The sequence below is a fragment of the Urocitellus parryii genome, chromosome X (genome assembly GCF_045843805.1).
Source record: "Urocitellus parryii isolate mUroPar1 chromosome X, mUroPar1.hap1, whole genome shotgun sequence".
In the NCBI taxonomy this organism is placed as follows: Eukaryota; Metazoa; Chordata; class Mammalia; order Rodentia; family Sciuridae; genus Urocitellus; species Urocitellus parryii.
Window position 1 is genome coordinate 118,828,206 of NC_135547.1, and position 12,908 is coordinate 118,841,113.

At 36.5% G+C, this 12,908-nt stretch overlaps 1 protein-coding gene across 1 annotated transcript in view; it reads left to right on the top strand.

Moving 5' to 3' along the window:
* Positions 1 to 12,190: 12,190 nt before the first annotated feature.
* Bend2 (BEN domain containing 2) overlaps positions 12,191 to 12,908 on the top strand; it is a 34,796-nt gene continuing 34,078 nt past the window's right edge. Inside the window, exon 1 of the mRNA XM_077793667.1 lies at positions 12,191 to 12,581. Within this exon, the coding sequence (XP_077649793.1) occupies positions 12,191 to 12,581 (391 nt within the window). The remainder of the gene's footprint in view (positions 12,582 to 12,908) is intronic.

Genomic DNA, 12,908 nt, shown 5'->3' on the forward strand with positions numbered 1-12,908 from the left:
ACCTTTTTATTTTGTTTATTTATATGTGGTGCTGAGAATCGAACCCAGTGCCTCATGCATGCCAGGCAAGTATACTACCGCTGAGCCCTAGCCCCAGCCCCAGCCCCAGCCCAGTTAGGTTTATTTCTAAGGATTTAATTTTTTTTAGATGCTATTATAAATGGAATTGCTTTTTAAACTCCCCTTTTGTTTGATTATTCATTATTGGTTTGTAGAAACACAACTGATTTTTGTGTGTTGATCCTGTACCCTTAAACTTTGCTGAATTGTTATATTAGCTCTAGTAGCCTTCTTTTGGATTCTTTGGGATTTGCTGTACACAGGATGATGTAACCTCTGAATAGAAATAGTTCTACTTTTTCCTTTCCAAGTTGGATAGCTTTTTACTTCTTTTTATTGCCTTATAGCTCTGGCAAGAACTTTCAGCACAATGTTGGATAGTGGTAATGAAAGCAGGCATCCTTGTTTTGTTCCTAATCTTAGGGGGAAAACTTTCAGTCTTATCATTGAGTATGATGTTGCTTATGTGTTTTCCATAGCTACTCTTTATTTGGTTATGGAATTTTCCTTTTATTTCTAGTTTTCTGAAATTTTTTGTCTTGAAATGGTATTAGATTTTGTCAAATGGTTTACTGTATCAATTGAGATAATGATGGAGTTTCTCCCCCCATTCTATTAACATAATGTATTACATTGATTTCCGTGGGAGACCAACCTTGACTGAGTTAACTCCCCTGCTGGGCCATGTGGCATCAGGCACCCATGCTGCTAGACTGCTCCGCTCTTCTAGGATTGGAGTGACTGTCTTCGTGCCTGAGCGTGTCTTGCTACAGCCCCATGGGTGGAGCTGTGCTCACCTGTTCCTTTGTAATATAACCCCTTGCCCTGTTTAGGATAGAATGTTCCATGGAAGTGCCTTGTGTGTGTCCCCTTCTCTTACTTGCCCTTGGGTGTGGCCTACCTAGATGTCAGTCAACCTGCTGACAGTGGACATCTTGAAGATAGACTCAGCCCCCTGAAACCTGACCCCTTGCCTCATTTGAATAGCTTCTCCTCAATAAAAGGGGTCAGTGCGTGCTCTCGCTCTCTCTCTTTCTGCAGACCCTTAAGGTCAGAGGAGCCATCACAGCGATCCCAAAGAAAAAGGTATTTGTGTCTCTTGGTTGGTTATTTTGCACAGCCAGTCAGCCCAGTTTACCTGGAGTGACACCTGAGCCTTTTAGTTATGAACAGAAACCCGGCAGATTTCTTCTGTTGAAGCTACCTTTGCATGATCAGGATATTGTGGCCATTAAACATATATCACTGGACAGTCAGTGCCTCTAATACTGGTGATGTTAGAGGTGATGTTTTTGGTAAAAAGATGGGGTTTATGTTTGCCAAGTTGCTTTTGCTTTTTAAACTCTTTCCCTGATGCATACCTGTGTTGGGTTAATAGTATGTTTAATAATGATTTGATTGTTTGGGTTGCAGTATTAAATTTTTGACTGTCAGTGAATCATTCAGTCTGATATAAACTTATACAGGGAGAAATAATTCTTATTACTTATATTAACTACTGCTTTTATAGTCTTACAGTGATGAAATAGGAAGTTAAAGTAAGGTTATTGAAATTAAGTTTATTTGATATATTATGGTTGAATGCTTTTTAAATTGATGACTACTTTTAGGCCAATTGTGAATTTTAAATTTGTTGTCTAAGGTTATTTCCTTTTTCTAACGATCTGTCCTCTTTAGATTAACATTTAAATTTATATTATGATTCTGGATTCTTCTTTTTTTCAGTATTGAGGTGCTGAAGCACTGAGCCACATCCCTGGCCCTTCTTTTTTAATATTTTATTTAGAGACAAGGTCTTGAAAAGTTTCTTAGGGTCTTGTTAAGTTGCTGAGGCTGGGTTTGAACTCGATCCTTCTGCCTCAGCCTCCTAAGCTGCTGGGATTAACAGGTCTGTGCCACCACACCTGGCAGGATTCTGTATACTTTAGGTAAATTTAAAGTTGACTTAAAATTCTGGTCTGAACAATCAGCTGTTACTGGGCCTGATTGGCTTTTCGTCTCTATGCATAAATTTTTTCACTATTTTGCTACGTAGATGGATTAGCTCTTTTAGCTGCTTGTGAGTAACTTGTCTGGTTTCAGGGTTCTTGGCTTAAATATTTTTTTGTGAACTTTATTCTGGTAGCTCTGGTCTGTTGAGATTCTCTGTTTCTTCTTTAAAAATTTTTTTTTAGTTGTAAATGGACACAATACCTTTATTTTATTTATTTTTATGCTGTACTGAGGATCACCCAGTGCCTCACACATGCTAGGCATGTGCTCTACCACTGAGCTACAATACCACTCCTTCTGTTTCTTCTTTTTTTTAATATATTTTTTTTTGTTATAGATGGGCACAGTACCTATTTTTTTTGTTTATTTATTTTTATGTGGTGCTGGGGATCAAATCCAGTGCCTCACGCATACTAGGCAAGTGTTGTATCTCTGAGCCACAACCCCAGCCCTTCTGTTTCTTCTTGAGTCAATTTATCTAATTTTTTTTTTTTTTTTTTTTTTTGGTGGTGCTGGGGATTCAACTCATGGCCTCTTACACACTAGGCAAACACTCTGCCCCTGGGCTGCATACCCAGCAATTTATTTAGTTAATTAAAAAAAAATTTTTTTTGATGTAGATGGACACAGTACCTTTATTTTATTTATTTTTATATGGTGCTGAGGACCGAACCCAGTGCCTCATATGTGCTAAGCAAGCACTCTACCACTGAGCTATAACACTAGCCCCTTAATTTTTAAGTTATTGGAACAAATAGCTTTCTTATACCATATTCAAGCAGTTAGAAAATATTTAGGAAAAAATATACTCCACTGATAATAATTACAAGAAATATCTAAAGGAATTAACAAAAAATAGCAGAACTTGTAGGAAAGAAATGTTGAGTACCAAGAGTCATAAAATGAGGCTCAAGTGGAAAGATGCAAATTATTATTGGATGTGAAAAAATATTTTATACAACTTAAGAAAACTTAGAAAAAACCTGGGACAGATGTTGATTTACCATATTAAATAATAAAATATTTTAAAGGTACAATTATTAAAATATTGTGATACTAGCTCTGAAATAGGGAGCCAGATTTAATTCAATGGAAAGTTCATAATCAGAATAAAAAATTTTTAGTTAATGTACTATAATACACTAACATGGAAAAGATGGAGGCTAAATCATGCTGTGACAGATGCTATGCTACGGGGTTGGGGCAGCCTCTTAGAGTTTATTTCACATCACATAGTTAAATAATTTTGAGATGGATTAAAGGGTTGAATACTAATAAGGAGAAATATGGAAAAACTATAAAACAGTTGAATATTTGTCTAATCCTAGTGAAAGATTCAATATAAGAGCAATTAAAGAAATCACTACAAATATTAATGAATGTGATGAAATAAAAACAAAGAAGCTGGGCTGGGGTTTTGTGGCTCAGTGGTAGAGTGCTTGCCTAACGTGTGAGGCACTGGGTTCAATCCTCAGTACTACGTTTAAGCAAATAAATAAATAAAGGTTCATTAATAACTAAAACAACAAACAAAAATCACCAAAAAAAGCCCTTTCTTAAAAAAAAATTGGACTCCAAAATCATACTACCACCTGAGAAAAGTGTTTGCTGCAATTATACATTTTCAAGGATTATTATCCTAAAGATAATAATCTCAAGGCCTCATACATATTAGATGGGAAACACTGAAGCCCCAATTAGGCAATGAGAGGAAGATATGAAAAATATCAATTCATGGAACAAGAAATATTAATGGATAGAAAACACCTGAAAAATATTCAGCTGAATTCATAATGAGAGATATGCAAATTAAAATGGTATACAAACTTAAACCTTCATTATCAAATTAGCAATTTAAAAATTTAATTCACTTTAGTGAAAATGGAGACAAACCATTACATTTTCAGGCTTCTTGGAATGCAAATGGGTGTATCTTTTTTGGACATTTTGGCAGCACCTATTAGAAATCCTCCAAATGCTTATAACCTTTGACTCAATGATTTTCCTAGATACAGATTATAAGGAACTATTCAGAAATGTGCAGAAATATTTCCATTTGAATTGTATACATCATTACATCAAAATAGTTAAAATTAGAAGCCATGTAAATGTCAATAGAAAACAGATAATATAACCTAGGGGCATATGTAAAAATACTATGAAGGCGTTTAAAAATACTTTAAAAATTATAAGTGACATGCAAAATTGCTCAGAACATATGTATGTTATGATTTAAATTTTATAAGAAAAAAAGAAGGAAATAATCTAAGGTTTACAATATTTATTGGTGACAGATTACTTCCCTATTTAGATTCTGAATGTTTTATAAGGAGCTGAAGTTTTCCGTTAAACTTTTTATAGATGTTGATTACATACACGATATGCATGCACCATAAACATACAGCTTAGATAATTTTCAAATGATAAAGTATCCACACCAGGAAAAGTGAGTTCCCCAAAATCTATTTCCATCACTTTACAGTCACTGACCCTCTTGCAAGGTAACCATGATTTTGACTTCTCCAGCCATAGAATACTTTTGCCTGTTTTTTGCTTTACATGAATTGAATCATCACTATATTTTCTCTTTTGTTGTTTTCTTCTTCTTCTTTTTTTTAGTACTGAGAATTGAACCCAGGGTGCCAGTGCTTTTTTTTTTTTTTTTTATTTGACACAGGGTCTTGCTAAATTGCTGAGGCTGGCCTCGAACTCTCAGCTTACCAAGTCACTGGAATTACAGGCATGCACCAACATGCCTGGCTTGTGTCTGTCTTTTACTTAAGTTTTTTATGGTTGTGAGGTTCATCCAGGGACGCTTAACCACTGAGCCACATCTCCAGCCCTAAAAAAGCCCTAAAAATATTTCTAAAAAATATTTTTTTAGTTGTAGATAGACACAATATCTGATTTTGCTTATTTATTTTTTATGTGGTGCTAAGAATTGAACCCAGTGCCTTACATATGCGAGGTAAGTGCTCTACCGTTGAGCTACAGCCCCAGCCCCAGCTTGTATTACTATTATAGTCAGAAGAAAATAGACAGTTTAAAAAATAAAATTTGGTGGAAGTACCTTGGAATTTTCATACAACAAACATTAGGTTGCATTCATTTGACCTGGGATTAACTCTCCCGTCTCCTTTATCTCCTGTTGGTTTCTCTCCTTTGGGTCTTTGGTCATTAGTGTCTCCATGGTAAAATGAAGGGGAAACACAAAAGCAATGAAACCTGAATCCCTTAAGTTGTCTCTCACTGCTGCTCTGGATGGATAAAGTGAATTACCTTTTTTTTTTGTACCAGGGATTGAACCCAGGGGTGCTTAACCACTGAGCCACATCCCCAGCCCTTTTTTGTATTTTATTTAGAGACAGAGCCTCATTGAGTTGCTTAGGGCCTTGCTCAGTTTCTGAGACTGGCTTTGAACTTGTGATTTTTCTGCCTCAGCCTCTGGAGCCACTGGGATTACAGGTGTGCGCCATCCTGCCTAGAGTGAATTGGCTTTTTGTTGTTTTTAGATATATATGTCAGTAGAGTGTGTTTTGACGTATTATACACAAATGGAATGTAACTTATTCTAATTAGGATCCCATTCTTGTAGATATATGTGATATTGATTAATGTGCCCCCTCCCAGTATCTGTGATGTAAGGTGTTCAAATAGAATTTCTAGTACAAGATCAATATTGTTGTGGTCAGTGTCTTGTTCTGGCTCCATGGTTAAATAACTCAGACCCATAAGTGAATCTCAGAATTCTAAACTTTTTGGCTTGTATTTCACATCCATTTATGTGGGTTTAATGTACAGTCTAATAAGGCAATTATAATTTTAGAGGTGAAGTTTTCTTTAAGCTGCTCTGAACAGGTTTGCACTTGCAGGTGAGGAGGCAGTGTCTGTAGGGGTCTCTCTCCTCCACACGGTGGCAGTGGTGGGGCCCAATCCAGAGCTGACTCCTGGTGCTCCTTTTAGAGGCATGCTTCCTCCCCAGGTCAAGAGCCCTTTTGATGGGCTGGGGATGTAGCTCACTGGGTAGAGTGCTTGCCTTGCAGGCACAAGGCCCTGAGTTTGATCTCTAGCAACACAGACACACACACACACACACACACACACACACACACACACACACACACCCATTTTGAGCTCCTTTACAAAAGCAGTTAGCAATGGTATTCTGTTGTTCACTTGTCCCAGCACTCACTCTGGGGATTTCTAAGTTGTTAAGCATTCACTTCACATTTGGGAATTGCATTGGGTTTTGATTTACATTCCTGGGCATGGACAATGTAGCCCTTCAGTTTTAAAATACTTACTCTGAATTGCTCATGGAAGAATTCTTGTTTTGTCACCCTCTAAAATCCAATCAGAACTCTTGTTTGAGGTGGTTTTCTCAGAGCATATCAACATTAAAGTTGTGTAGGCTAAGTGTGAAGTGACCTTTTTATGCATTGCTTTTCAGGTATTGAAGGTGCTGTAGTCCCAGGTGAACAAGCATTTTCACTAATGAATCGTCCAGCAAATTTAAAAAGATACGGTGCTAACTCAGTGGGGCTGGATTTTATGCCATTGCAGAAAAGAGGACGATCATCTACTCCAAGAGAGAATAATATGGTTTGTACACTAAAGTGAAAATCTTTGTTTTTCTCATTTTGCTGTATTTCTTTTTAAATTTTATCCAATGAAACGCACAGGTCTTAAATGTGCAGTTCAATAAGTTCTATAAATATTTGTACCATATCTCTCTATCAAGATAATGAACATTTCCATCAGCCCAGAAAGTTCCCTCATACACCTTCCTAGGAAGTTTCCATCTTCTCTAACCTTAGTGGAAATATTATTTTGGTGGTTTTCCCATCCTACCTTAATTTTGCTTGTTCTGCAACTTCATATAAACATAATTGTACAAATGGAGCATGCTGCACAGATAGAATTATATATTTTGTGTTTCAGTTTCTTTTCCTTAGAATGATATTTTGGAGATTTATTTTATAATATCAATATTTCATATTTATTGCTCATTGGTATTTTATTGTATGGATGTCCATAATTTGTTTATCTATTTTCCTTCTGATGGATATTTGGGTTGTTTCCAGTTTTTGGCTGTTATGAGTAAAGTGGCTATGAACATGCTTATGGAAATCTCTTTGTGAACATATGTTTATGTTTAATTAGAATGAATACTCAGGAGTAGAAATACTGGGTCATGGAGTAGAAGACAGTTTAACTTTTTAAGAAAGTGCCAAACAGTTTTCTAGAGTAGTTATATTTTTCACATTTTCATTATATTCTACTATTTGATCTCTGAAGTCAAATACAATAGGTCATTAAACTATATAATTGGGATTAAAAGAAAATGCACTTACTTACATAAGGATATGGGTATTAACGTCATGTAAGTGGTAAGGAAATTCTCAACTTTGATCAACCCCAATATTTTAATCTTTGGGGATAATGTTAATTGTCTACCAAGTGTCATGGTTTTGGATACAATCATCTGAAAGCACATTTGAGAGCATGAAGCACTATACAAGGGTATGAAGGTAGTATTGTATTTATAATTATTGGTCTGTATTATAATGTCATATAATTTTGGCTGTCTGATAAGTGTGCAATTCAGGGAGAATTCAGGTCATTTAAAAAAATTTCTTTTTGTTGTAGATGGATAAAAATGCCTTTATTTTATTTATTTTTATGTGGCGCTGAGGATCGAACCCAGAGCCTCACACATGCTAGGCAAGTGCTGTACCACTGAGCCACGACCACAGCCCTTAGGTCATTTGTAATCATGTGTTTTGGAACAAATAGGTTGATGACTATTCAGTATGTTTGCATTTAAATTATCCTGATAGTCCATATTTCATCCTTAGAATAAAAAGTTATTATAATTAAATGTAGGGCTGTGGTTGTAACTCAGAGGTAGAGTGCTCGCCTAGCATGCGTGAGGCACTGGGTTTGATCCTAAGCACCATATAAAAATAAACTGAAGATGTTATTTCCACCTATAACTAAAAAATAAATGTTTTTTAAAAATAATAATTAAATGTAATGGTTACTTGCCATTTATTTACTTATTTATACCCTGTTTTATCCCAAAAAAGGACTTAAAGTGATTTAGAGATTAATTTATCAAGAAAAACAAGTGCTCAAGTGTTTCCTATCTTGTCCACGGAGTGTCACTGTTGGATTATTTGAAAATCAAAAACCATGAAACATTTAGTTCTTTGTTCATGGTTGGAAGTACTTGCTTTGAAAGAGGTAATGGTGATAGATTACTAGAGGACTAGCCTTTGTGCCCTGCAGTATAGAAGGGAGTAAACTTGATGAAAATGAACACAGTTCTGCAAGTACATCTTTTTGTGTAGTCATAATGTATACAATGGGTGGAAGTCCTTTGATATCACGAATAGGGCTTTGGTGCTTCATGAAAATGAAAGAGAAGTCTTGAGCGTTTTGTTCAGTTTATTCTTTTATCTTTGCTCTTGGTTTATTAATAAGGCTTCCTTAGACAAGAACATGAGTACAGTACCTGACTCTGAACAAGGTGGAAGTGTCATTAATGAGTCTATAGACTTTGAAAACTTGTGTAGTGTTGCTAATTGCAAAATACATTCACACTTACCAAGAAAATGATTCAGATTTTTTTTTCAGTCTTCATATAACTGTGTACTTACTCTGAACAGATGCTCAAGGAAATATTCTCCTGAATTTGTATGCTTCTTTTCATTTGCAATGATTTCTTACTATTTGTTTCCCTCTTTCCTTATCTAAAAGGAAATTCATAGCATTTTCTTTCAAGTGCTGGGGATAGAACCCGGAGCCTGCCACATGCTAGTCAAGTGTTCTGCCATTGAGCTACATCCCCAGCCCAATTGACACCAATTTCAAACCCTATTTCTTTGGCTTTCCTAATTTTGAAATAATTTTTAGAAGAGTTATAAAAATATTACAGAGTTTTCATGTATACTCTTCACATGGCTTCCCTTAATTTTAATTTACCTGTACAACATAAAATTATGGTAATTGTACAGTAATCAAAACTAGGGAGTTGACATTGGCACAGTCAATGTTTGTGTTTGAATTTGCCATTCTCCTCATATCTCTTGAATTTAGTAGTGAAATTAGCTTCTCCCAGTCTGTCACAGTTCCTTATTCTTTCCCTGTCTTTCAGAACCTTGACACTTTTTTAAAAATGTTTTTTTAGGTGTAGATGGACACAGTATCTTTATTTATTTATTTTTATGTAGTGCTGAGGATCAAACCCAGTACCCCACATGTGCAAGGATATTTAAATTTTTTTTTTTTTTTAATTGTTGATGGGGCTGGGGATGTGGCTCAAGCGGTAGTGCGCTTGCCTGGCATGCGTGCGGCCCGGGTTCGATCCTCAGCACCACATGCAAACAAAGATGTTGTGTCCACTGAAAACTAAAAAAATAAATATTAAAAAAAATTTTTAAAAATTGTTGATGGACCTTTATTTTATTCATTTATTTGTATGCAGTGCTGAGAATCAAACCCAGTGCCTCACACATGTGAGACAGGTGCTCTACCACTGAGCCACAACCCCAGCCCACCATTATTTATTTTTGATTAAAATTTCCAGCTTTGGCCATTGGAAGAGTCTTCCATTTGGCTCCTACTCCCATCCTTTTTTAGGGGGTGGTACTGGGGACTGAACTCAGGTGTGCTAAACCACTGAGCCACATCCCCAGCCCTTTTTATTTTTGAGTCAGGGTCTTGCTACGTTGCTTAGGGCTAAGTAGCTGAGGCTGGCCTCAAATTTGCAATCCTCCTACTTCAGCCTCCCAAGTCATTGGGATTATGGGCATGTGCCACACATCTGACTCCCCATCCCCCCTTTACTTGAGTACTTTCTTATTTTCTGAAATCATAAGATGTTCTAGGCTCATCTGAACTTTCTCTATCCTAGCCCTGAAATTTACTTTTTTTGAAGGAACCTTGGTTTATTTCACTGGAGAATAGTATTTAGAAACCAAGATCTGGATAGTATGTGTGTTCATTGCTGCTCTTATACCATTGTGAGCACAGAGGTTGGAAATAAACCTGTATATCCTGATCCATGCATACATATAAATCTACATTTCTGTATCTATACATATTAAAAACTGTTATACTGATATTCAGTAGCTTTTTTAAAACCTTGGTTCTTATGTAATAAATTCTTTCATTTAGTCTTTATTATTTATTTATTTGCTACCAGGGATTGAACTCAGGGGCACTCAACCACAGAGCCACACCCCCAGCCCTATTTTGTATTTTATTTAGAGACAGGTCTCACTGAGTTGCTTAGTGCTTTGCATTTGCTGAGGCTGGCTTTGAACTCTTGATCCTCCTGCCTCAGCCTCCTGAGTTTCTGGGATTACAGAGTATGTGCTCCTTAATCCCTTATTAATCAGTGTTTTCTTTTTCATTTTCATAACAATGTGGATATTGGTCTTACTTTATTTCTGCTTTATATTATTAGACTTCCAAAATCCTTTCGAACATAGGTAAAAAGTAAAAGTAATTAAAATGGGTAACTATTTAAAGTGTTATTGTTTTCTGGGGCTTAATTTGGCTCCTAGTGATGTTAAGCGTTGACAATTTGTTTTGCAATATTCATAGGGGAGCAATGTATCTGGAGCTTTCTATGACGGAAATCCTCGACATCAACTTAGGGAACTTCAGCACTACTGCGAGGTATTAAGATTTCTCTTAAATGTAATTGTCTGAAATACTGAGATAAAATTTTCTTTTTTATGTTTATTTGAATGAATGACTGAGGAAATGTTTCTGGCCTTTTATTTAAGTGTGGTCTTGCCTGAAATTTCTGTGTATTTGTGTCATCACATACTGATGGGCACATAGGGGACATGTACTCAGTGGTTTTATAAGATTAATTGTTTACTGCATGATTTTAAAGTACTGTGAAGCCAAAAGTCACATCTGTTATATTTGGTTCTTTATGGAATGCTTGCTGCTTTTAGTTCTTAAGTCCTTGTGTGGATGGTGACTTTTTGGACTTTTAGTAGATATGAACACTTCTTTCCTTAAAATAGCACTTTCCTCGATGTGAAATGGCCACATCCATGGTGTAGAGGGGCTGTGACACATTTACCTACAGCACTGGAGCTGCTTCTTCCAGTGTCTGCATGGGCTATAGTGGTATAGTGGCAGTGGAGGCTCCTTGTTTCAGCCAGGTGGGCTCCGTGTCACCCACAATCAGGCCTCAAGTAGGAAACACTATGTTTTTGATGACTAGACGACTTTAGCTGTACCTAGCAGTTAAATTTGGCTTAATGGCATTTTCACACATTTGACTTTCCTTTTGAAATAGGAATTACTAATTTTTTTAAATTTTAATAGGGTTTGCAAGAACTTATTGAAAACACAAATAGGCAGGTTAACCAGCTTTGTGGAATCATTTCAAAAATGCAGCAGTCTTGGGAGAAATCACCAATGCAAAAGTGTGTAAGTATTTTAAGAACATTTTACAACTTTGGCAAACCTCTGTCAGCCAGAAGTGATAAGGACTAGTAATTGTGAGATTAGCAAGGCTTATTTATACTTCAGCAGCACATGGGGGACGAAAACTCTGTTGAAAGAAAGCTGAAGTTTAGGTTTGACACTGAGTGTCAAACTCAGTGACACTGAGTATTTTTACATTAATAATCATCATGTATTGGTCTGGGGCTGGGGCTCAGTGGAAGAGCGCTTGCCTAGCACGTGTGAGGCACTGAGTTTGATTCTCAGCACTACATATAAACAAAATAAAGGTCCATCAACAACTAAAAGATAAACAAAAAAAAAAGAAAAAGAAAAAAGAATCATCATGTATAAAATGTAATTAAAATGTAGTGTTAAGGGGGAATAAAATCCATATATTGTAAATCTGGCATATGCCCTTAACAGTAGAAAATGATGTGACAAAGGAATATAGGCATGAATGTTTCTACCAACTTTTTAATTCTCATTTTTACTCACAGTTGTTTATACTGCGTTGGTATCATTTTAGACGTCACGTGGATTCACACAAGGAAGTTTTGATTGTGTGTCTTGTGGAGAAATTAAAGCCTATGTACTGAAGGAAAGATCTTAAACCCATTCTCTATTCTTCCATGGACAGGGAAACTGCAGCACATCCGTGCCAATGGAAAACTGGGCGAACTGTGCCCAGGAGGAACCTGTAGGAGCATCTAATCAGCCTGAAGCATGCCTTGAACTACAGCAGCCTGATCACCAGGAGACTTCATCCCTTCCCAGGATTGTCTCCACACATTCGTTGCAGCCCTGTCTCCTGCCAGAGAGCCCACTTCCTGGTCTCACTATAGTATCCTGCATTTTCAGCGGAGGTGTGGAAAGTACCAACAATGTCATGCCACCTGCCCAGCCTGACATAGCAGCACCTATAGCAGTTCTGCCACCAGGAGAAACCAGCATGGCCAGTAGCCATGTTGAGATGGATTACCTGGCCGTTGTGGGGAATGAGGGCATCAATCCAGATGCTACCTTGCCGTGTGTCTGCATCCCTCCCAATTTTGGTGAGTTTACAATGACATATGGTATAAATGGCATTCTTTAACTTAGATTTTAAAAATCCGGCATGTAAACTAGTGTTATTTTCTCAATCAAAAGTTTTATATTGAGATCACTGTAGATCTATGTGTAGTTTTAAGAAGTAATGCAGGGGGATACTCTTTACCCAGATTCCCTCAATGGTAACATCTTGTGAAACTGTAGTTGTATTAATTTGTGTGTCTGTGAATTTAGTTCTGTGCAATTTTATCACTTGAGAAGGTTTAAAATTCAGAACATTATATCATCACAAGGTTCATTTCTATCACACAAGGTTGTATTGCACTTTTTTT